The following is a 25,178-nucleotide window of genomic DNA, read 5'->3' as shown; positions in this document are numbered from 1 at the left end:
GGAGAAACACACTCGGGGAGCGAACCGATCCAAGCCCCACAGCACGGAGGGAAACTTATCTAGATTCGAACCCAGGACTCCAACTTCGCTCACACACAAACCTCTGGCTACACACAGGTCCCAGCTCCCAGGACTATTTTTAGCACCGTGAAGTATCCTAGGCACGGGAAGAATGCGCATCCTGGTCTTGATTTCTTATAGCCGGGGAAAGAAGAGGGGGTGCTGAGGGGGACCCGCTGGCGGCCGCCAAAGTCGAGTCTGGCATAACCAGGCCTCTTCAGAAAACCCAATCCGGCTGGCCCCAAACCCTCTTTGGGAAGAGAGTCTTGGAGCCCTAAACTCAGCCTCAGAAACGTCCAGTGCCTGAACCTGGGAGCTGAGACGGAGCTGGCATCCATTAAGAGGGTCACTGGATAGTGCCCCACTCTCTCCACGCCTGACTCCAACGGCCTCCCACACCCATGCCACATCCCCAGCTCCCACGGCTCGGAGCTGCCCCAGGTTTCACAAACCATTCTGTGCTGAGGGTCTGCAGACTAGGGGTCCAGCCCTTCTAGCTGCCACCCTGGTTCTCCAGGCTCCCACCCCTCCTTAGCCCTCCCTTCTTTGAAAACATCTTTAGAGCCTGACGTTCGCTTTCTTCTTCTCTGCCCAGGTTTCAACGAGGCTTGTCAGACGCCTCAATCAGCTGTGGAAGAAGCAGGGTCATTATTTATTATTTTTGAATTAAATACATCTTTTTTTAAAAATGGGAAAAATGGAATGGTTACCAATTTAAAAGTAAATTCCAGGAGTTTACTGCAAGGAAATATTGATGTTACAAAACGTTAACTATAGGACTATTCTATTAAAGAATGAGACACAGGAAAGAACCTGATGTCCTATAATGACAGAACTGATTCAATAAAGCCATCAGAACAGTGGGTTACTACTCAACCATTAGAAAAAATGTGAGAATTGACATGGAAATTGCTCATGATATATTAAATGAGAAAAAATCCTCCCACATTACACCAAACACTGTGCATTGTGACCCTTTTCTTGTAAAAACAAATAAATATTATTCGTGGAGAAAAACTGGGAGAATATACATCAAAACCTTCACACCTTTACCTCTGACTTGTGGGAAAAAGGGTAACTTTAACTTTTCCTCTTGCTTAGCCATATTTTTCTTAAATGTCTTATAATGAATAAGTATTACTTTTGCAATAAAAATTAAGCTGCAATTTCCTTCTAATTTGTTCTGTTACCAGCATACTTTCAATACACCATTTATTTAACATACATTTATTGTATGCCCACCATGTGCTAGGCACTGTGGGCATAAATATAATGAAAAGATCCTAATAACGATCAATTAACATACAACAGAAAATATTTGTCTTGAAGAGTTTATTATTTCTTGTACACAGCAAACAGTCTTTTTTCTTACATTTAAAGTCTATTGATGAATGAAATAATAACAGCTAACATTTATAAAGAAAATTATTTAAATTCTTAGCATGCATTATTTCATATAAGCCTTGTAGGGTTCTGTGAGGTCAATACTGAGGCAGCTGAGGCTCAGAGAGGTGGATTTTGTCCAAGGTCACATGGATGGCAGACAGGACTTGTATCAAAGTGCAAGCATAACTGCCTCCAGAGACCTGTTTTCCCCTGTGTCTCGGAGCACCTCCAGGGGTATGTGTGTGTGTGTGTGTGTGTGTGTGTGTGTGTACATACCTATGTGCCCAAATACAGTTTCTCTCATTCTGATCTTTCTTAGTCTCCAAAGTAAGGTAGAGAAAAAATGGAGGAAGGAGTTATGTGAAAGGATCTGGGATTCTAATTCCAGCATTCTCCTGGAACTCTCTTCCCCTGTCAGGGCTCTGAGTGGATCCCATCTAGAAAATGAGGAAGAGGGGAGGCTCCAAGGTGCTTTCCTGCTTTCCTGTCTGCAGCATTCTGATTTCAGGAATCTACTTTCTCCTGGTGAAGAATGCAGCATGTTATTCTTTGCAGTAGCCTCTGGTGTTTGCATGGCACATTTACCTTACCCGGGTACTTCCACTTTTATAAGCACACTTTCCTCTCCATAATCTGGAAGACAGTCAAGGCAGGAATGATGTTCCCAACAGACAGATGTGGGAAAGGCAAACCCAAGAGAGCTGATGTGACCAGCTCAGGGTCACACAACCAGTCAAAGGCTGAGCCCCGATTAGAAGGTGCGCCTCAAACCCAGGGTTCTTATGGAAAAGGCACTGGATACCTTCTGTCTATGCAACCAGTGGTTAAGCTTATAGTTTTGCTAAATCTTCACAAAAGAAACGAAACTAAGAAATCAGCCAGTCTCATTTTTAAATGAAGAGTGACTAAGGAGAAAAAATATGCACATTCTAAAGTGTCTGAAACCAGCTTCCTGATTTAAACCCAATTTGTTCGAAACAAAATTTTTTCAGCTGAGAGAGTTTTTACAGCTGAGCTCTCCCAAACTCATAAAAAACTAGGTTTATATGGGAAATCGTGAAAGACTCTTAACTATAATACACAGAGTCTAATGTAAGCAGACCTAGACACTATATAAAGCTCCTACAAATGTTATTAAAACAAACAGAAATGCACATTTATCCCCACAAAATGGACAATGGAAGGCATCGGACTTTAGAGGAGTCCTGAAAGGCTTATGTTCACTGAAGTGTGAATGCACCCCATAATACTGAGACCTCAAAGGTCTTTACCCATCATCCAAGCATGTCCCTCATTTGCAGAAGGAGAAACTGAGGCTTACAAAGGAGAGGGACTTGCCCAGGGTCTCAGAGAAGTTGTGCTCTTCTTTTCTCTTCGTTTATTTAATACCTTCTACTTCTAGTGCAGGGAACAGAACAATACAGGGGCCAGGAGTCCCTGCACAAGTAACTGAACGTTTCCCAACTTCAGTTTTCTTCACAAGTTACTGAACATCTCTCAACCTCAGTTTTCTTATCTACAAAATGAGAGCAATCATTGCCCCAACTTCCTGGGGTCTGTGAGGATGGAAAGAGATAAGGCATGCGAAGCACTTAGCGTGTTGCCTATGGTAGAGCTATTTTTATTGTTTTATTTAATCCTCATAACATTCTTGTGAGGCACTGAGGGTTTCTTTTGGTTTGTTTGCTGGCTTTGGAGACGTAGGGCATATTTCCAACAGATGTAGAAGATTTCAGTGACTTTCTCAAGGACACACATCCAGTGAGAGGATTCCTGCTTCAAAGCCCTTATAGTCCACATCACTAAGGTAACCCAGCGGGTAGGCAGTGTGTAGCCATCGAATTTCTGAAACTGTTTTAGGCAGCACAGTACAGTACAACTATCATGCAAGCTGTAAATGTGAGTCACATAGGTAATTAAATATTTTCTAGTAGCCACAATAAAAACATGAAGAGAAACAGGTGAAATTATTTTTAATAATACATTTTGTTTAACTTAATATATCCAAAATAGAATTTCAACATGAATCCATATAAAAATTATTAGTAAGACATTTTACATTCTTTTTTTCATACTAAACCTTCAAAACAAGGAGCTTTTTTTTTTTTCTTTTTTTGAGACAGTTTTGCTTTTTGCTCAGGCTATAGTGCAGTGGTGCAATCTCAGCTCACCGCAACCTCCGCCTCCCAGGTTCAAGCCATACTCCTGCCTCAGCCTCCCGAGTAGCTGGGATTACAGGTGCTCACCACAACACTTGGTTAACTTTTTGTATTTTTAGTAGAGATGGGGTTTCAGCATGTTGGCCGGATGGTCTCAAATGCCTGACCTCAAGTGATCCTCCCACCTTAGCCTCCCAAAGTGCTGGGATTATAGGCGAGAGCCACCGTGCCTGGCCCAGACACATAACTATTAAGTGGCAGGGCAGGCTGCAGACCCAGACACATTCGACTCGAAAACCTGCCCTCACAGCCACTGAGTTCCATGACTCCCAGAGACAGTAGGGGGGCTGTCGCTGGGCAGCAAGATGTGGAGTGCCTTTTGGAGTGTCCCATCCAGTTCTAGTTCCAAGTCTACTATGAGTCAGGTGACCTTGGTCCAGTCATCTCCTTGTGCCCCAGTTTTCTAATCTCTAAGATAGGCTAACAATATCTTTCCTGCCCGCAACAGAACTCTTGTCAAGCTGAAGTAGGAAAAAGTCTTTGAAAGTGTTTTGAAGGCTGGGTGTGGTGGCTCACGCCTGTAATCCCAGGACTTTGGGAGGCCCAGGTGGGTGGATCACCTGAAGTTAGGAGATCGAGACAAGCCTGACCAACGTGGCGAAATCCTATCTCTACGAAAAATACAAAAATTAACTGGGCGTGTGGGTACATACCTGTAATCTCAGCTACTTGGCAGGCTGAGGCGGGAGAATTGCTTGAACCTGGGAGGTGGAGGTTGCAATGAGCTGAGATAGCGCCACTGCACTCCAGCCTGGGTGACAGAGTGAGACTCCGTCTCAAAAAAAAAAAAAAAAAAAGTGTTTTGAAACAGAAAACATATTAGCATAAGAGGCCTGGCCAAGGTCAACAGAGAGGTCTAGACTGGCCCCCCAGGTCTGTACTCAAAACTAGGTGAGTTGGTGAAACGAGCTGCATGGCATTGGGCAGGTTTTTTAACCTTTCTGAGCCCCCGAGCTCTCTTCTGTAAAAGGGAAGGCAGAGGCTGGGTGCAGTGGCTCACACCTGTAACCCCAGCACTTTGGGAGACCAAGGCAGGCAGATCACAAGGTCAGGAGTTAGAGAACAGCTTGGCCAACATGGGGAAACCCCGTCTCTACTAAAAAAATACAAAAATTAGCTAGGCATGGGGGTGTGCGTCTGTATTCCCAGCTACTGGAGAGGCTGAGGCAGGAGAATTGCTTGAACCTGGGAGGCGCAGGTTGCAGCGAGCTGAGATCGCGTCACTGCACTCCAGCCTGGGCGACAGAGCAAGAGTCCGTTTCAAAAAAAAAAAAAAAGGAAGGCAGAGTAGCGTCTAGAAGCATTCTGAGGATCTGGGAAGCTCTTAGCCTGGCCTGGAGTAGGCAGGTGGTAAACATGAGCTGTTGTTCTTGCTGCTGTTGTGGTTGAGGCTGAGCTGCTGGGCCTGCTTTGGAAACCACAGAGCATGGCAGGAAAGGGGAAGACAGCGTGGCTCTTCAGGGCCCCCTGAGACCGGGCTCTTGGCTGCGGGTAGAGCTCAGGCCATCCGACAGTGGGGCGTGGGAGATGTGGCTAGAAGTGCAAGAACAGCTAGTGTGACAGGAAAAGCACTAGCCCCAGAAGCCAAGAGAAGGGGGTTCAGTTTACTGTGTGACCTTCGATACTTCCTTGCCCCAACTGGACTCTGTAAAACAAGGAAGGGGGACCAGATCTAAGTTCCTTTCTGCATGGACTCTCTAGGATTTTTACAACGGTGTGAATCAAAGTATTCACCAAATACAGCATCTCTATGAGGGACAGAAAATACTCTTAGAGCCTTCCCCTGTGGCCTGAGGCTGCCACCGATTGAGGGGAGGGCGCCACCTGGTGGCTATACTCCCTCTTCTGCACTCTCAGTGCGGAGAAACCAGACAGGATCCCAGACTCTTCGTGCAAGGCGAGCCCAGAGCCCCAGAACTCCCTTTCTTTAACTTCTTCTGGCAATTCAGGGGCGTAGAGAAGGGACTCAGCAAGTTCACAAAACCAGGAGTCCTGGGTGTGAGCCTAACTCCTGAGGGACGTTGGGGTTTTGCAACCCAAGATCTCTGAGGCCTTCTTCCCTAAATATGCCTTAGGGACAAGAATCTGTGTTTCCTTGCTTTGTGAAGTCTGAAATGCACCACACATTTTTTTTTTCTTCCTGTTCCTTTGAATAGAAGCCACTGAACAAAACACAATCCTCTCTTAGTAACTCAAAATATTTCTGCCACTACTACATGGGGCCAGTGGAACACAGAGGGCAGTTTCCCCCTGCACTAAATAACCCAGGTTGCTGGGATCCTGAGTTCTTCCAACAGCTTTTACCACTCTTCCATCTCCCCAGCATGGTCAATATTCCACTTCTCTCTGTGGTGTAGGTTGCATGGTGCATGAGGCAGTCAGACTGACATAGGCTCAAATCCCAGTTCACTGTGAGACCCTGGGTAAGTCACTTGACTTCTCCAAGCCGCAGTTTTCCCATCTGAAAACTAGCAATGATAATAGCTTCTTTGCAGGTCTGTGTGAGGATTAGGACCATATATAAAGACGCTAGCACAGTGTCTACTTCCCAGTAGGTGCTTAACAAATAATAGTTATTTTTCTGCAGCTGGGCCATCCTGATCATCTTTTCATATCCAGCTTTGGAAATATTCCTCAATAGAAATATGAATAGCATAAATTTGAAAATGATATTAGCCACCAGAGATAGAACACCCTTCACTGAAGATGAAGGAGGCTCCTTGGAACTGTTTAAATTGACTCAGCCAAGTTCAACTTCATCTAGTTTAGATAAACCCCAGTAGGCAGGCTGCGGTCTTGTGAGTAATTGATTCCCTCAGTCCTCATTCTTTGGGCTTCAGTAAGTTTCATTAGAAACAATTTCACCTTCTGGCAGTTGCTAGTGGACGTGGCTGAGTCTGAGCTCTGCTGAATCTGTCCCAGCCCAGCTGACTGGACGGCTCCTCTTGAGGCCTGATCCATTCCTGCATCCCCCATCACTTAGGCAGGAGAGGCTCTGGTTGGGCACAGGTGTCCTCCCACTGCTCACTTAACAGAGGTCAATCTTGCTGGTGGCTGTAAGTCCTCAGGAAGTCTCTTTTAACCGTCTTAACTTAATTAAGCTCATTACATTTGCTAAGCCTCATTGGCTTCTCTAAGACTTCAAGAGACCATTATGCACTGCTCCTTCCTCAGAAGTAGGGTTGGCGCGGGGCTCTGAGCTTTCATCACAGAGTCTGTGATTTTAGTAGTGGAAGATCTACTTCCCACTCCTGTCTGAGTCTTAGCTCCTCTGAAATTCCTGGCTCCTGGAGGACAGAGTCCATTTCCTTTGGCACCTGGCCCACAGCAGATACTCAAATATTTTTGTGACCATATTTCAACAACAGGGGATTTTTAAATAATAGCAGGTTTGGTAACTCCAGAGTTCAAGGTCCTCATTCCAGCATGAGGCTTTCTGCTCCTCATTCACAGTCACGTCAGCCTGGACTTCCCGTCACTCTCATCTCATCAAACCTGTTTCCTTCAAGGGCCTGCTTAGGTGCCTCCTCTTCCGGGAAGCTCCCCGCTTTTCAGAATGCCTTTTTCTTGGTATTTTCACCTTACTCTGAATCATATAGAGTGTGGCTATACATGGAGTTAGCAAGTACGATTTGTGCTCATTACAACCAGTTTAGATGATACCAAGAAAGCACAAAGAAGAAAGTCAAATTTACTCCAAAATCACCAATGAGGACTAACCATGGTTGCCATATTAGTTGTGGCCTTTTTTCACTTGCTACCCTTGTGGTGCCCAGGGCAGAACAGGGCATGTCTGTTGACCTCAACCAGATCGACTATTAACAGCAGCATGCTCCAGTTCTGTCCCTCTCAGCCAACCTCTGACAGTTTCATTAACCCCATTAAATCATGCAGGTGCCTTTACACCTCCTGGGCTTGTTAATCTCTGTTCAGCTCTGGTAAGTTAAAACCTGGCTAGAAGGTTGGATGTACCTTGTTAACCTCCATTAAACCCTATTAAATTTCTTAACTAGCGTCCTAGTGACTTCTCAAAATCCCTCATTAAAGTTTAGTAAATCCAGTTGATTGCGACAAGGGTAAATGTTGTAGCTGCGCTGCTTCAGAGCTTGACATTCTGAGTTCTTTGACGGTGGGGTTGACAGCAGCGTCCCAAGAGCCAGGCAAGCCTTGGGGATCCATCCTGGGAGTGCCTTTAGCTCCTTGGCTCTCATTGTTACTGGGGCAAGTGCCTCAGCTTTCCTGAGACTGTATTTACACTTCTATAAATTGGAGTTATTAATAGTTCCTACCTTGTATGATTGTAGTGAGATTAAGTGAATTAATGCACATAAAACTATTAGCCATTGTCTGGTATGGACTCTGTACTTGATAGCTATTATTATTCCTGAATGTGGAAGATCTTTGTAGACAAAAAAACTGTTGAGTAAACAGAAGACTCAGTCCCAGTACTAAATAAATATAGTGTCCTCCTCTGTGTCAGGTCTTGGGCTGGAATGGTGGGTTATTATCATTCTGGTTTTATGCAGACTGAAGATCATCCATTTGAATGACTTGTCTTAACAGTGTCTTTGTGGCTGTACATGTCACTGCTCAGACTCTGACACTTCTGAGCTGTTTGATGCTGAACATAACATAGTTATAATATTTCTTGATCAGGGCCTTAGGGGGTTGGACTCAGTGGTTCCTAAGCCTGGATGTGCAAATAAATTTCTGAGAGAATTTTTTTTTTTTTTTTTTTTTGAGATAGAGTCTTACTGTGTCACCCAGGCTGGAGTGCAGTGGTGCAATCTTGGCTTACTGCAATCTGCACCTCCTGGGTTCAAGCGATTCTCCTGTCTCAGCCTCCCTAGTAGCTAGAATTACAGGCACGTGCCACCATGCCCAGCTAAATTTTTTTGTGTAGTAGAGGCAAGGTTTCACCATGTTGGCCAGGCTGGTCTCGAACTCCTGACCTCAAGTAATCCACCCACCTCAGCCTCCCAAATTGCTGCGATTACAGGCGTGAGCCACCACACCCAGCCTCCAAGAGGATTTCATAAAAACATAGTTTTCTGGGCTTCACTTGAGAAGATTCTCATGAAAGAGAGCTCAAGGGGACCTTTTAACTAGTATTTGAACAGATGATACTGAAGCTGTTCATCTCTGCGCTGGGATTGGGAAACCTCTGGACCAGATTGGTGCTTCTCAACTTTATTGAGCTTAATTACCTGGAGAAATTTTAAAAATCATTATTACTGGGACTTAGACCCTGACCTTTTCATTTTGAGGATCTGGAATGGGGGCCCAGGAATTGGCATTGCAACAGAGTACTTAGGGGATTCTGATGGGTGGGGGGTGGCAAGTGCTACGTTTTTTTTGTTTTTTTTTTTGAGATGGAGTCTCGCTCTGTCACCAGGCTGGAGTGCAGTGGTGCGATCTCGGCTCACTGCAACCTCTGCTGGGTTCAAGCGATTCTCCTGCCTCAGCCTCCTGAGTAGCTGGGACTACTGGTGCGTGCTACCACGCCCAGCTAATTTTTGTATTTTTAGTAGAGACGGTGTTTCACCATGTTGGCCAGGATGGTCTCGATCTCTTGACCTCGTGATCCACCTGCCTCAGCCTCCTAAAGTGCTGGGATTACAACACTGGACCTCAGATGATCTGATATTCGATGTCCTAAAGCTCTATTTTGAAAAGAAAATAAAAGGGCGTCAGGTTCCTAGTGAAACTTCTGTCCTAATAGCATATTAACACGTGGGTTCATCTCCATCTTTCCATTAAATTGTTATCTGTGGATCCTCAAGGGATATTTACTTCAGCAGGGGGTCAGCCAGTTTTCAAAGTGTGGGGACAAAGCACCCCTTTGCCATTCAGTGTGTGAGGAAGTTGGGGACAGCAGGGAGGCCCCCATGGTTAGACACAGTATAAAAGAATGGGAGGAAGGCAGAGGAAGGGAAGTAACTGCTTATGCTAAGAAGCATGGTATGAAAACTGGAACTTCCTTTGCTTTCTAAAGCAACTCAGGGACCCTGTAAATGATGGTGTCCTTCAGCAAGAATCCGTCACTAATTCTGTGAGCTCCTTGGTGAGAGCTAGGACTCCCTGTCCTCTCCAATATCTCAAGAAAAGCCACCCTCCATGCTCCTTATAGGGGAGTGGAATGGGAGAGGAGGAGGGTGTGGGGAGGATCTGCACTTTTAAAATTTCTGTAAGGCTTAAAATTTTAGAGCTAACATGTATTACTTCTATGTAAGTAATATGATAAAGACAAATATTTATTGCACATCTCCCTTTTCATTCTGCTGAGGACAAACCTGTGGTAAAGTGGCACTGGAGACAGGTTGGAAGTGGGAGACCTGAACTTGAGGCTTGCCTTTCTCTTCTCCAGCACTGTGAGGACAGGCAAGAGGTGTCATCTGGTAGGCCTCAGGAACCTCCACCAGTAACGTGCAGTCATATTGCCCTGGCTTCTCAAGCTGTAGTATCCCTAGGGAATTTCCTACTACACAGATTCTGATTCAGTAGATGGCCAGCAGGAGGGGTTGGGAGATGCTGCATTTCCAACAAATGTCCAGATGATGGACCAACTTTAAATAGCAAGCCTCTATTTTAGTTGAAGAAACTCCAGGTCACACACTGTTAAAAATGTCTTTGAGATATTTAAACATTGGGCTGTTTACATGAAGATCTGGATTTCCAGCTTTTCCAGTCAAATTGCAAGACATGGTCACACAGGGCTGGTGTGCCCATAAGGCTACAGTAATGAGGAGCTGAGTAGTGGCTGCCCTTAGAAAGGACCTGAGTTTTCCAGTTTGCAGCTCACCCTCTGCAGGTATTTCAATGTGCAATCAATCCTCCATCCAGTTTATTTAGATGGAGAACTGAAGACCCAAAGAGAGAACTCTGTTTGCCCAGGGCATCCAGTACATTACATGGAAGTTGAGCTCCAGACTCAGGCTGTCGCACCCAGTCAGTCTCTTTCCAGGTGAGTGAATGGAATAGCAGTACTGGAAACTTGGGCCTAACCTTCTGGGATCTAAACTCAGTGTGCACTGGGAACGTAGGTGCTAGTATTTGGAGCTGGGAGGAACGACCACTATCATTAATCACTGTATACACTGCCAGGGGCCAAATGTGGAAGTGAAAGCATCTGAATTCTATATAAAAATTCAAAGGGAAGACAGAGGGTCTCTTACTCATTCAGATTATTTATTAAGAGCAAAAGTCGGGCCATCCCATCTGTGTGATATTGCAACATGAAAAGTCACATACATACTAAGGAGACCCCATAGAATTGAGAACCTTTCAACAGTACAGAGCCATAGATTACAAAGTTAAAATACAAATGATCCCCCAGATTTGGCAGGAAACAAGTACAATATGAGGCGGCCTGGAATGGAAGGGCACTTACTTTTCAATAAGGCAGTTACAAAATGGGAAAAAAAAAAAAAACCCAAAACCTCATACCCCAAAATATACTCTGATGAACGTAGCAGACAATAGAAATATAAAAGAGGGATCCTGTATAACCCTCTGTCATTGGCAAATGTGTTCATTACATGAAAGTAACTGAAGGGCTTGTGTTTTAAGATGCAAGCTAGATCAAACAACTGACTGTAGACATTTCTACCTCAAGAACAGTTCGTATCTTGCCCCAGGCTGGATTCTACCTCAAAACATCAGACCCACTTTACCATTTCTAACCATAAACTTGGAAAGAGTCTATAATACAATGAAAGGAATAAAAAGGCACCCCTAAAGCACCATGCTTCCCAAGGCATGATCTTGAGCTCGTCTGCCCTTCAGTTCAACTGCCCAGCTCAGTAACAGGGACCAGGAGCCAGGATCAGCTGAATTATACAACCTCAAAGGATCACCTGGAAGGCAGATGTCTGATCAAGAGATCATAGACCAAGCCCATTTCATGAGAATTTAAATGCTAGGACAATACTACACCTTTCACTAGGGCTTTTGAACCCTGGTTTTAAATTATGGGCTAGATCTGTTATCCCCTACCACTCATTTTGCAAAACTCAACTGGCCTAAACATTTCACTCAATCTTGAGTTCTGCAGGTTGGTCCCTGAGAGCCAGGTTGGCCTTGGGAATTTCTGCTCAATTTTAAGTTCTCAAGAATCTGAGGGCAGCTGACTTAGACTGAATTAGAGTTATCCTGTAAGTCAGAAAGAATGTTAGACAGGTCAAGAGGGCCAGAGGTTGGTTCTGAAGACGCCATATGACTTCCGGCACATCTTTATGAGTTTTAGTTTCCCCATCTCTAAAAACAGAAGATTGGACAACAGCAAGCTTAACAGACTTTCCACCTTGAAAATACAGCACTTCTCTGGCGCTGAGACCCTTAAGTCCTGAAGCTTTGTTTTCTCAGTAAAAACAGTGTGAAGTCCTTACAGGAATCTAAGATACAAGCCCTGGGCAACCATGAAAACTTTAAACTTCACGCAAAGCAACGAAGTTATAAATCGTCCAGCTGAACATTTTCCTGATGTCGTGAGCATCGGTTTTTGTGGGGCAAGCACAGAACTGAGTCATCTGTCTTTTAGCAGGCTGCTAACATCTTCTCGTCCCCCCCCATCCCTCTCCCCCAGCTTTGGCAAGAACAAGCCAGCCAGGGTTTTCTCAACATTCTCCAACAAGGAACTGAGTGGACTAATACTCAGGGGTAAGGACGGTATACCAAAGTGTCCTAGCATTGTTTCTTTCCAAAAGGCAAACGCTATGCTTTGGGACAGCGCCAGCAATTAGGTGCTTTGCCAAAAATAACTTGTCCCGTGTGGCCCCCATGGGGCACAGACTAAGATGGAAATTACAGAGAACATAGAAAAGCCAGAGGTTTACAAAGAACAGGCTTCTCCAGGAGGTAGTGGGTTCTCTGTCCTCGGAGGTGTTTAAGTCCAGACTGCTCAGCCCCTTGGTGGGACGGTTGTAGGCAGAATGTCAGCACCTATGTGGAGACTAGACTGGATGACTTGACAGCCCTTTCCCAACTTTGAGATCTTGTCGTTGTAATGACTGAGAGCACCTCTGGATGACTTCCATGAAGCAGCTGCTCTGGGATCTACACCAGGCACAGCCTCCCTCAACAGGCAAGGCACCCAGAGTAAGTTCCTTCTTCCATCCTCTCCCTCCCACCAGGTAGTTGCCCTGCAGGATATTAACAAAAAACCTCCCATAAAATAAAGAGCCAAAACACCAAAATTAGATGCAACACTGCAGATGCAAACAATTATTACTATCTGTTCTCTGAAAGGCTAGCAGTGACTATTTAGCTATGACAGGAACATCTAACGACTTGGCAGCTGTAACACGTAAGTAAAATTCCTCTTCATTTTACAACACTGGTCTTGAATACTTTGGTTTTTAATCTTTCATGAGATTCAGCTATGATCTTTTTTACATGCTGTTGCCAGCCTAAGAGTTTGTTCTTTGAAGCAAGAAGTTTGTCCATTGGTTTTTTAAAAATCTTAAAACAACATGAATGGCAGGATACGGATGTTTCCATGTGAGAAACTTCAGGGCATATCAAAGAACCATACCAGGCTGGAAGTGAGGCAGGAACCATACTCTTTAAGAAGACAACACCATTTCTGGATTTCAAATTCCAGTTTTGCCCAGAAGCACCAAGAGGAAAGAAGGCAATGCTGCTATGTCACAGGTGGAGGGAAGCGCCAAGAGTCCTTGATGGGTGGTATAAAAATGGTGCAGCCAAGATGAACACTGCTTTCCCCACACCCCACTGCTCCCTGAAGCCAGACCCCGTTGCTCTGGAGGGCCTGGCCACTTCTCACAGGCAGGAGTCCCTTCCGCACAGATAGAGCCACCAGAAACTGCAGAAGAGGCTAAGGCGAGTGGTTTAGTGGTTTGATGAAAGAACAGATTTCTGGACATAAGAAAAACAAAGGTTCAAATAGCTTTGTCTTTTCTCTCACCTGACCTGTTGAAAGGTCAGGTTGAAAAGGTTGAAAAGATGCCCACAACCTCCACTTTCCACAAGTACCTCTCCTTAGAGGAAAGACAACAAGGGGCCCAAGTGGACACACAGTATCTGGCTGAAGGTAAAACGTTTCCCCAGGTTTCGCTTTGGAACAAAGATTCTTTCAAACACACTTGAACAGATGGATCCTACCACCATATATTCTTGTGCAGAAGCTACTGTCTCTCTCAACTGGGAAAACAGATTTGCTGCTAAAGAAATAGTGATGTGACCTACACGCCCACAATTCTGGTTTACATGTCAGAAAAGTACACTTTTTTACTCATTAAGATGTGGACATTTCCATGGAGCAAGTTAACAATGCTTTAACCTGCAGGCCCCATCTGCCCCTCAGCCTTCTTGGTGCCTGTATCAACATCTTTCAGCTGTAAGCAGGGAGAGAATCTCTATAAACACATAGTGAATGTGAATGACTAAAAACACTCACAGAGCACTGGAACATGCCATCCATAGCCAGGAGGCATACCAAAATAGGATGCCCTCACAGTCGAGTATATTCTATGTACACCCATTTATACATATGTAATTAAAAAGGCTGCAATCTGCTAGACATGCACTTTGAACACAGGCGAAAGCTTTGCTGCAATGGAACACATTGCATTTTAGTGAGCATGGTGACCCTGTCCCCATTCCACAGAAAGCGTAGTACTCTGCTCCACAGAACTGAGACCTTTGGACACTCCGCCACCCTGCTCAGTAGTGGGTGTAGTTCTGACTTCTCTGTGATGGTGCTCAGATTAAGCCATCTGTGAAACTCTGCCAGGCCAGGCTGTCCATTCTTCTTATTTAAGGCTTAAGAAATAACTCAGAATTGAAACTAAGTAGGAAAATGACATCTTTGACCACACGTCAAGATGGTCATAAATCTGAATCCAAATCCTTTTCTTCTCTTTCTCCCACCCTCCTACCCCATACCCTCTGCCCTCCACTACACAGATTAAAGAATTTTGCAAAAGCATATTTTTGGATATAAAGCTTTGTTTTCGCAGGATACTTTGGCTCTGATATAGACTGAGGAGTTCAACGTTTTGAACAAAAAAATTAGGTAATTTTCAAAAATTATTTTAGCAATCTTTCTCCCTAAGAGGGAGGCAAATTGTTCACAAAAATGAGCATCAGATGGAATTGACCTTTGTTGCCCAAACTCATGATTTGCTGATGACCAGAGCCCAGGGAGTCAAGGCCAGCCAGCCTTTCAATCCTAAGCTGGACTTCTAGGCAGGAATCACATGGCCCCTGGCAGCTTGCATGGTGGTTGTGAACTTAGGATGAAAACTTCTAAAAACACTTACCTTAAATTACTAAATACGTCAGTGTGTCAATGCATTTATTGCCAAGAAGCTTGGCTGAAGGTCATAATATCTAACTGCACCCCAAAAAAAGCATAGTGGGGTGTGTAAGGGATCGTATCATCTGTGAGGGTCTCTATATCAGCGTTTCTGGAACCCTCAACAAAATCAGTTTTGCACATGCAACTGTCCTGAAATCCTTATCTGATCAGAAACTTCTTTGTTGGTGTATCAGGATTTCCTCCACATTCTAGCAGTTAAGTGGTGAGCAACAGAAATGGCAGAGGTCTCAGTAATGAGAGGTGTGAAGCAGATGTTACAAGGCTGGTACTATTAGTGACAGCTCAATTAGCCAATACCTACTGATTGAGTGCCTCCTGTGTACAAGGCACAGGGTGAGTGAGGGGGACCAGTGTCAAACTGATCTGCTGATAAATGACAAAGCTTGCAACAAAGCGGGCGGGATATCTATGTCGCCAGCGGGCAGCATGCAAGTCCAGATGTGGGTCTGCTCATGCACTTCCACGGTCAATTGCACCTTGCAGCTATTCCAAGCTACGGCTCACATGTGGCAGCCTGGTGGAGAAGAAGGTGATTACCAAAATATTTCTTATCCCACATTTCCAGTAGAATTGACTTAATGCTTTGTTGAATGCTGAAATACATAGTTTTAAATTCTTTTAATGATCCTGATTTTTTCAGTCCAGAGTTATCTTAAAAGAAAGTCTTTCTATACACATGCTGAATCATGAGAATATAATCCTCCTGACCAAAAAGATTTACAATATTCATCATTCAAACGTTTTTATTTACAGTAATATTTAACAGTCTTTATGGGCGTAAATGTAGCAGATATCACCTGTGCATCAAGCATTACACTTCATTCCTTTAAGATGTGCTTCATCCTCACTCAAGCTGCTTGCCACCCTCCGATTTCTGGTCCAGTCTACTCTTGTTACTCTTCACCATGTAGATGAAGTAGGCAAGGGTCTCTTTTTCATTCACAGGTATGTTCCTGAAGTGTCGACTCACAGTCTATGTGGGGAGAAAATACCAAAGTTCCTTAAACCAGGCATAAATCACACCGCAAATTCTACATTGTACAAAGAGGGGAACAGGGAGTTGTTTGCAAGCTGTGGCGGGAATTACAAACGCTGCAGAACTTCCTGCTGTGTGCGGAACTCAGAATGCCCTTTGCCCTTTCTCCCCAGGGATGTAGGTGGTTTAATTTCCAGGATCCAAAAGTAGCTTTTTAACCTACAACTCTTCAAGGTGCAGCTCTATTTCAGTGGCAGCCAACCACCTGTCATGGCATAATTCACAGTCATACTCATGGAGGAGAGACGGGGACTGCTCTGGTTGGCCAGCTGCTACCAAACCTCTCAGGCCTTAAAAGTGGGAAGGAATGTGTTTTTTAAAAATTGTGGGGCAGGCATGGTGGCTCACACCTATCATTCCAATATTTTGGGAGGTTAAGGCGGGAGGATCAGTTGAGGCCAGGAGTTCGAGACCAGCCTGGGCAACACAGTGGAGACCTCATCTCTACTAAAAAATTAGCCAGGTGTCATAGCATGCACCTGTGGTCCCAGCTACTCAGGAGGCTGAGGTGGGAGGATCACTTGAGCCCAGGAGGTTGAAGCTGCAGTGAGCTGTGACTGTGCTATTGCACTCCAGCCTAGGGGACACAGTGAGACCTTGTCTCAAAAACAAATAAAAATTGTGTTAGGCTGGGCATGGTGGCTCGCGCCTGTAATCCCTTTGGGAGGCCGAGGCGGGCAGATCACCTGAGGTCAGGAGTCTGAGACCAGCCTGGCCAACATGGTGAAACCCCGTCTCTACTAAAAATACAAAAATTAGCCGGGTGTCGTGGCAGGCACCTGTCATCCCAGCCACTCGGGAAATAGGCAGAGACTCACTTGAACCCAGGAGGCAGAGGTTGTGGTGAGCTGAGATCATAGCAATGCACTCCAACCTGGGAGATAGAGCAAGACTCTTAAAAAAAAAAAAAAAAAACTGTGTTAAATGAACAGCCAATTGAACAAATTGAACAGAGGTATCTGAACCCCAAAATTCCTCTAAGTAGTGCATAACTGCCTCCTGAAAGACACATCAGATTTGAAGGAAAATGCATCATTTACTAATACTCCTAATACTTCATTCTGTAAGTAATGAGAATGCAGGTCTCCTCCTGCCCCACCTCATTCTTTCCCTTCCACTGGAGAGAACACTGGCAACGGGTGATGTTATTTTAAAGTAGGAGAGGCTTCTGACCTCCTCTGTGTCATCTGGACACTGGTGAAGAAGTTGTTTAAGAAAAAGTGACGGCCGAGCAAGAAACCTCTAAAGGAAAAACCAAAAATGAAATAGGCTGGAAGCCTTTCAGGAAATCTCAATGGATCAAGGTGACGGAAACAGATAAAAAAAAGACAGAGAGCTAGACATGAAGAGTGATTATCTCTGGATGATAGAATTATATTTTTCTTTTCTCCATTTTCCAACTTTTCTATAACAGGCAGAAAAATATATTAAGAGGGATTAAGAAAGAAAAGAAGGATGAGAAAATACCTGCAGAAGTGACAAAGACAGAATTATCAAGCCAGGCAGTTCATGTATTTTAAAAATGGCCAATGGAGCACGTCCCCCTACTCCAAACTGTGTTAACAACTCAGGGCAGGAGAAAACTTTCTTGGGTGCCATTCATTAAAATACTTTCATTACCAACACCAGAGTAGGAGAAATCAAAGGAAAAAAAATAGCTCCTGTAGAACATCAGGAAGGTTTTGAAATGATTAATCTGACACACAAAATGATCATATCTGTAAGAATCTTGCTAAGCCAGGCACAGTGGCTCATGCCTGTAATCCCATCACTTTGGGAGGCTGAGATAGAAGGATTGCTTGAGCCAAAGAGAATCACTTGAGCAACACAGTGAGGCCGCGTCTCTACAAAAATAAAATTAGCTGTGCACAGGGATGTGCACCTGGGGTCCCAGCTACTTTGGAGGCTGAGGTGGGAAGGATCACTTAAAGCTGGGAGGCTGGGGCTGCAGTGAGCCCAGACTGTGCCGCTGCACTCCAGCCTGGGTGATAAAGCAAAACCCTGTCTCAAAAAAAAAAAAAAAAAAAAGGAATCTTGCAAAAAGGATTCAAACAAATGAACACTCAGGACTTAGAATCTGGAGTCATGAGATCCCAGGCTGAATTCAGCTATCAACTTGCTGTGTGATTTTAAGCAAATCCTTTCCTCTTTCTGTGCCATGGTTTCTTTTCTGGAGCTGAGGCCTTTGCAGGTCTAAAGCTGTGGGGTTCTAAATTGTGCCAAAGAGGAATACGGAGTTGTTTCCAGAACTCTGGAAGAGATTACAATGAGCAGACACACACAGTAAGGGAGAATCAGGGTAACCATCAGCAGCAGCACAATGCTGGTTCTCTTTAGAGGGCAATTTTGTCCACCTACTTCTGCTAACTGGGCCTTATTGAAGCCTGGTCTGGTCTGCAACTTGTAGTGTCGTTTATAACGTCGTAGGGTGTTCACCTGCAGCTGGAACAGATCAACCTAGGGAGAAGAGGAGAAAAATGTTACCATCACCTGATCAACCAGGACTCACCAAGAGCCCACTATGTGCCTAGCACTACACTAAGGTAGGGGTGAGGATGGGGAGGGCTTCAAAAGAGGTCTTAGAAATGGTTCACTGAGGACTAGTAACTGGTTGGGAGGGCAAAAGTAACAGTGGAAAAACAGTTCTGGCTGGGGTGGGCTGATCTCACACAACTGGTGGAGAAGGTAAAGGTTAAGCTAAGGAGAAGCAGGGTCTGACAAGGCACTGAGAAACAGGGTAGGGAATAGGGGAAAAGATCAGAGCACAGAAAGCTGGGAGAGGCACAGATGGGCAAGGGGGTCACAGGCAACTGTGATGGGTTTAAAAGGTGAGAATAGATGGTAGCACATCTAGAAAAACAGAAGAGCTATCACAGAGGGTAGAGGGTGATGGCGCAGGATGGGTCTGGTGGTGGTTGTTGGGAAGACTGATGGGGGAATACAGAGGGAGATGCTATAGCAACAAGCAGAATGAGATAAAGAGGTTGAGCTTTGAAGAGGCAGTGATGCTAGAAGGGACACCAAAGATGGAGAGCAAAGGCAAAAACCAGAGACATCCTGGAGGAAGACAGGCCAGAATGAGGCAGCGACTAGATAAAGGGGCACAAAGGAGGGCAGTGGGAAGAACTGTTATCCTCAAATAGCTCTTTCCTAGGCCCAGCCTTCTGGTATTAGAATCCTTAACCTCCCTCCAGAGAAAGTTCAAAAGTTACTGTAGTGAATGTGCAAACCAGCAGGTTAGGGTTGGGGTCTTTGCAGATGACTGGATAACAGAGGGGAAGGGACCCCCCTTTTTGTTTCTAACAAAGGAAGAGAGGAAAGCTGCATAGTCATGAAAAATCGAAGGCCCATAAAGTTGGGCTGCCTTTACCTGCCTCTAAAAGAGCTGTTCTTGCTTCAGGCAGGTGGAGAGCACTTAAAAACAAAATGAATGATCAATATGAGGGGCCAAAGTCCTTCATTCTTTTCAAAACATTCCTTAAAACCTTTTTTTTTTTTTTTTTTTTGGTGAAAACCACTTAGAAATCGAATACAACCATTTCTTTATAAAATAACAATAATGCTAAAAGCAACAGCAAGATTCTGTAAACCAACATTGGAAAAGGGGACACAGGGAGGGGCAGAGGGAAAGGGCCAGATTTTCAATGGTTTCCTCCACATCTGCAGACAAAGGCCCGCCTACTCTTTCTATTCCTACACAGTCATTTTCACTCTGAGTGCTAACAGGCGGTTGCCTTATGAAATATTCATGTGTCAAATATTCAATGTACACTATAAACGGTTCTTCTTTTGCTGAGTCTTGAGTGAAAACAATTTAGTAGAAAGAAAATCCAATATTCCTTCCTGAAGCCTCACTTAATAGACACAGGCACCTGAAGGGAAGGCGGCCTTCCAGTTTGAGAAGCCTAGGTCACATGGTCTAGCGCAGTGGTTCTCAACACAGGATGATTTTGTCTTGTAAAGGAGGTGTGGCAATGCCTGGAGACACTTTTCGATTGTCATGACTCAGGATGGTGATGGGTAGAATCCCATGAGGGGATGCTGCTGAGGCATGCTGTTAAATATCCTACAATGCAGAGGACAGTCCCCACAACAAAAACTATCTGACCCCAAATGTCAACAGTGCTAGAGCTGAGAAAACCAGATCCAGTTTAGTCAACTTTGAAATGGATCCTTGGAAACAGCCTGGACTAGGTGTCAAGAAATCAGTGAGAGAAAATCTGAGCTGGTATGAACTGATGACCTACATCTTCATTTTTTGGGGAAGAGACTTCTCCCAAACCATTACATACTCTCTAAAGGTTTTAAACAAGGTTTCAAAAAAAGTGACACTGTGGTTGTATTTATGCATTTGTCAGGGGCGTCTTGCAGAAAAACAGCGTGGTCTACTGGAAAGGGTCCCAGACTAGAGCCTCCAAACTATATACATGACCTCGGCTCTCTGTGCCTGTCCATAAAATGATGAGGCAGTCTGACCAGTGGGTATCCAAGCTTTTAGCTCTCAGATTCCACATTACTATAATTCACTTTTCAAACAATCCACAGCAAAACAAAGGGGACTAAAATTACTTCTTAACACAAAAAGCAGACCAGGCCAGAGGTGAGGATCAGATTAGAATCCATTTTTCCAGCTTCCGCAAATTGATTTCTTTGACCTTTACCTCAGGAATGTCAGTGTCGTGCTCGGGAGAATCTCCGCCATCGTCACTTGTCTTCCTCTTCCTTTTATTTCGGACACTCTGGATGAAATTTTTGTGAAAATCACAGATATACAGGTGCCTTACCTGACGGACAGAAAAATCAAAGTCAGAGTTGGCCAATTCCTTGGAGACAGCAACAGGTATCTGTCAAACTGTGGGGGCTTCCGTCCATTGCAGGGCAGTGGAGAGAGAGACGGAAGACAAGATGTAGGCCATCATTCCTAGAAGCTCACTACTGAGGTGCAGAAGAACACAAAGAGAACGCTAACATCACACTTTGTGGCATATCATACACCAAGCCTCCAGTGAATGGTGAAAACAGTAAATGGTACAGATTCAGCAAAGGAAGAGATTCCTGCAACAGAGATGCTCAGGGTGAAGGGCCCTGACTAAAAGGGAGGACTTTAGGCAGACAGGAAGCATTCCAGATGGGTAGGAGACTTTAGAGTTCCCAATGGAGGATGACAGAAAGAGTGAGTGAGGAGGCCCAGGGTACAGTGTCAGTTGGGTGACGATGGCTGCCCATGTAGGAGCATAATGAAAAAGTGAGGCATCTGGGCGGTGGGCATGAGAACAGCTTAGACTTTCCTTCCGACAAGACAGAGTTCCTCAAGGAAGCAGGGAGTAATGCGACATTTTCAGAAGACCTGTAGGAGTCATGAACTTATAGTGGGCTGGAATGCACTGTCCTGGGGAGGAGGAAAGCAGGACACAAGGGACTGTGGCAATGGTATTCAGGACACTCTATTTTTACACTTACAATAGCTACTATTGTAGGATAATAACTCTCTGAAAAACTTTGTTTCTATGTGTCAATTTATAATTCTTGCATTATCTCACATCTGATCCACAAAGAAAAGTGGAAAAAGATGTGGAAATTCTTACAAGGTAGAACCACACACAAGAAGGTGGATACTACAGATTTTCTAATACAGGATGGAGGTAAGTAAAGGTGGCAGCAACAGCTAAGACATGAAGAATCCTCCATGGCTAGCTGGAGGAGCCACTGAAAAACCTTACAGAAACTGAATGCCTGGCAAATGACTTGGGGTTGTTGATAGTGAAACAGCTGTTTCACAAATGTTCTGCAGAGACTTCTGAATTTAAGTTTATTCCTTAAATCCTTAAAGATAAAAGTAAGCTGGCAGGAAATTGCATCAATTAATTCAGACCTTTTCATGGAAAAAATAATGAAAACTGTTTATTCAGATGAATGATCACTTTCATGTGGCTGAATTAGTGAGTCATGAATACTTTTAAGTTTATACTGTGATGGTGTCTTGCAGACAGGAGGTACTCGAAAAATGTTGATGTACCAATATAGGAAGTCTCCTATATCTAAAAGTGGCTTAGGCTAATGAAAGTCACCACTTACGTGGTTACAAATTGGGATAGCTTTGTCAGATTCAACTCAGACTTTCGAACACAGCACATGCCACTGTCCCTAAGAATCCCACCTAGCTGATGTATATAATACTGAACATGCTTTTCTCCAGGAAGAAAGCACAACAAAGCCCGCTCTGCATCCCTGAGAGGAAGCTGGTCCTACATGTTAGCTAGACTGGCGAGACCACTCAGATCAACTGCTCAAGTTCACATTAACAAACTTCATAGGAGAACACGGAGAATAGGTGGCTTCCTAAAGCTTCGGCTGGGAGATTTCAGATCAGGACAATAGAATAACAGAATCCTAGTTGTAAGAGAATTTAGCAATCACTAGTACAATCCCATTGACCCCAATCCTGTTTTCTAGACGGGTAAAAATGAAGCCATCCAGAGTGAGGAAATGACCTGGCCAAGGTCACCCAGGCCTTCTGCCCCCCCAGTACATGTCCTTTCCTACCCCAGCATTTTCCTTTATACTATTCTCAACATCCACTTTTCTCCAGGAAAAAAAAAAAAGCAGAAATATGTCAACTGGAGGTGTATTAATATTTTAATAGATCACAGAACACTGCCAAAGTCTATATAAAATGAGTTAAACAGCCTGAGTTGAATTTTTGGTGCTGTTATTTAAAAAGGTTCTCTGCTAGACTCTCTTACAAGATAAATAATCATTTTCTCCTTAACCCTTTTCACGTACATACTGGTTTTCAGAAATTTCAGAGCTCAGTGGCCTTTGGGAGTGGGGTCGGGGCAGGAGGTAGTAGCAAAGGCTCTAGTTTTTTTCTTTCACTTTCTGCAATAGCTAAAAATTCTTGTAACATAGCAGTTACTTGGAATTGAATTCCTGCCCAAGCCTGTGAGAAAGAAATAGAATCCCTTTCAGAAATAATGACTACACAACACCACCTTAAAACAAATTGTGAGTGATTCCACCTGGAAACCTTACTCCTTCAGAAGTATTACCTTTTGGGAACACTAATGCCAGGCTCAGGCTGCCCTTCTTCTACTAGACAGTGGGTGTGAGCATAGCTCAACGTAGGTTTTCAAGTAGAGTCAATGGGTAAATAAAAGGAGTCCTGGCTGCAGCAGCAAAATCATTCAGATGGGAAGGCATCCAGTGATCTAAAAGGACTGGAAGATTCTATTTTTTTAAAGACTGGAAAATATTATTATAAGCTGCTCAAGTAAAGCAGCTTCTAACAACCTACACAGAAGGTAGGCAGTGTTTCTAAGCGGATGAATTCATTGTCCTAAGCATTTCACCTCAATAGGTGACCTAACAAGGGATCACCTTGTTGTCTAGCCCCTTGTTTGTTCTCAGATAATTTCCATTCATGCATTCATTGATAGAGATTTGTAGTAAGAAAGCTATTAACTCTCTCCCAACCACTTAAAAATGGCAACTGTCCATGCAAGAGTAGCAACTGTATTATAACGATTAACTTAAAAACAGGGGTAGGAGGGAAGAGTCTGAAGAAAGGACAGGGGGCTGGGCGCAGTGGCTCACGCCTGTAATCCTAGAACTCTGGGAGGCCTAGGCTGGTGGATCATTTGAGATCAGGAGTTCAAGATCAGCCTGTCCAACATGGCGAAACCCCATCTCCACTAAAAATACAAAAATTAGCCAGGCATGGCAGCAAACGCCTGTAATCCCAGCTAATCAGGAGGCTAAGGCAGGAGAATCGCTTCAACCTAGGAGGTGGAGGTTGCAGTGAGCTAAAATCTTGCCACTGCACTCCAGCCTGGGTGACAAGGGAGAGACTCTGTCTCAAAAAAAAAAGAAAGGACAGGAGAGATTTTTTATTTATTAGAGACTTAATGAAGACTTATGTATAGGGCTTGGAAGTAAATTAGATAGTATGTTTAAGAAATTAACCAGCTTCCTAGGTGCTGTGTGTATCTGACACGCTCACTTCCTATCTCTGGGCCTATTTCAACCCTAAAACCAGAGAGGAAACGTGCACTCCCTTTCAGTTTAACAAGCAGTCTCTGATTTCCTACAACTGTGGAGAAATTCTGATTCTAAAAGAGAATGGATGTTAACCACCTAAGCTCTTAGCTAGTTTACCTGAATATTAAATATCCCCTTAACTCATTTCCAGTTCCTAATCATGAAGCAATCACTTAAGGCTTGCAGCAACAGATGTCAAACTAAAAAGTTCTTAATTGGTTGACAATAGGCACAGCTTCAGAATTGTTAACTAGAAGTGGTGAAATCACACAGAAGTTTCCTATAATACGCCACAAAGAGCAGGGCAATCCGATTTAAATTTAAATCTCCACCCCCTTATTTCAAAAGAAACTACCACTAAGAAAATTGATTTCTTTTCTTCCCCCTCCAGTCACATCGACTGCAAGAGCCATTTCCCAAGACCTGGCCTTGGTCTTATTTCTGCCACATCCTAGAAAAACCCATTTCCACAGTTGCCTGCGAAGCAGCTAGCTCGGTGACACTCTGCAGATACCGAGGCTGCGGGAGCCAGGGAAGTAACTGCCACCTTTCTCTGTCTGAAGGAATAACAGGGTTCCTAGAAGGAGAGAGAAGTTGGAAAAGAGCCGGGTATCTTCATCACCCGCCCCTCCGATGCTTGCTCCTTCAAGGGCCAACAAAATTAACCCACCTCTCCCTGTTCTAAAGTCTAAACCATAAACCAACAAAACAAGTTGGAAACTGCTGTCCAATCTTCCCAGGCAGCAGGAGTCCTGAAGTCCCCGCCCCCATCCTCCCGGATCTGGGTAGAATCACAGTCAGAGCATGTCAGCGCTGGAGCGGCCTTTGAAATGCCGAGTCCAACTCAGTTCTGCAGACGCGGGGCGGCGAGGCCCACGGCGGGGAGTGCCCAGGGAGTACCGACCGCAGCCCGGGGCAGCGGACGGAGAGCTGGGGGCGCCGGAGCCCAGACGCGGGCGGGGGCGGACTCACGCTCTTGTCGATGTCCAGCTTGAGTTTCTTCTGCGAGATGCTCTTCTGGACCCTCTTGCTGAAGGAGGCGTTGCCCGCGGGCCGGACGCAGCGCTCGCCGTCCTCGATGAGGCAGCAGCTCTGGCCG

The 25,178-nt window shown here is 44.6% G+C and overlaps 1 protein-coding gene across 1 annotated transcript in view; it reads right to left on the bottom strand.

Moving 5' to 3' along the window:
- Positions 1-10,831: 10,831 nt before the first annotated feature.
- SAP30L (SAP30-like) overlaps positions 10,832-25,178 on the bottom strand; it is a 16,107-nt gene continuing 1,760 nt past the window's right edge. Inside the window, exons 4-7 of the mRNA XM_011931678.1 lie at positions 25,052-25,178; positions 20,704-20,826; positions 18,401-18,499; positions 10,832-15,979 (exon numbers count right to left, since the gene is read on the bottom strand). The exon at positions 25,052-25,178 is cut by the window's right edge and continues 6 nt beyond it. Of these exons, the coding sequence (XP_011787068.1) occupies positions 15,851-15,979; positions 18,401-18,499; positions 20,704-20,826; positions 25,052-25,178 (478 nt within the window). The 3' untranslated portion in view covers positions 10,832-15,850. The remainder of the gene's footprint in view (positions 15,980-18,400; positions 18,500-20,703; positions 20,827-25,051) is intronic.

Source organism: Colobus angolensis, unplaced genomic scaffold (genome assembly GCF_000951035.1).
Source record: "Colobus angolensis palliatus isolate OR3802 unplaced genomic scaffold, Cang.pa_1.0 Scaffold90, whole genome shotgun sequence".
NCBI classification, from domain to species: Eukaryota; Metazoa; Chordata; class Mammalia; order Primates; family Cercopithecidae; genus Colobus; species Colobus angolensis.
This window is presented reverse-complemented; position numbering and strand designations above follow the sequence as displayed.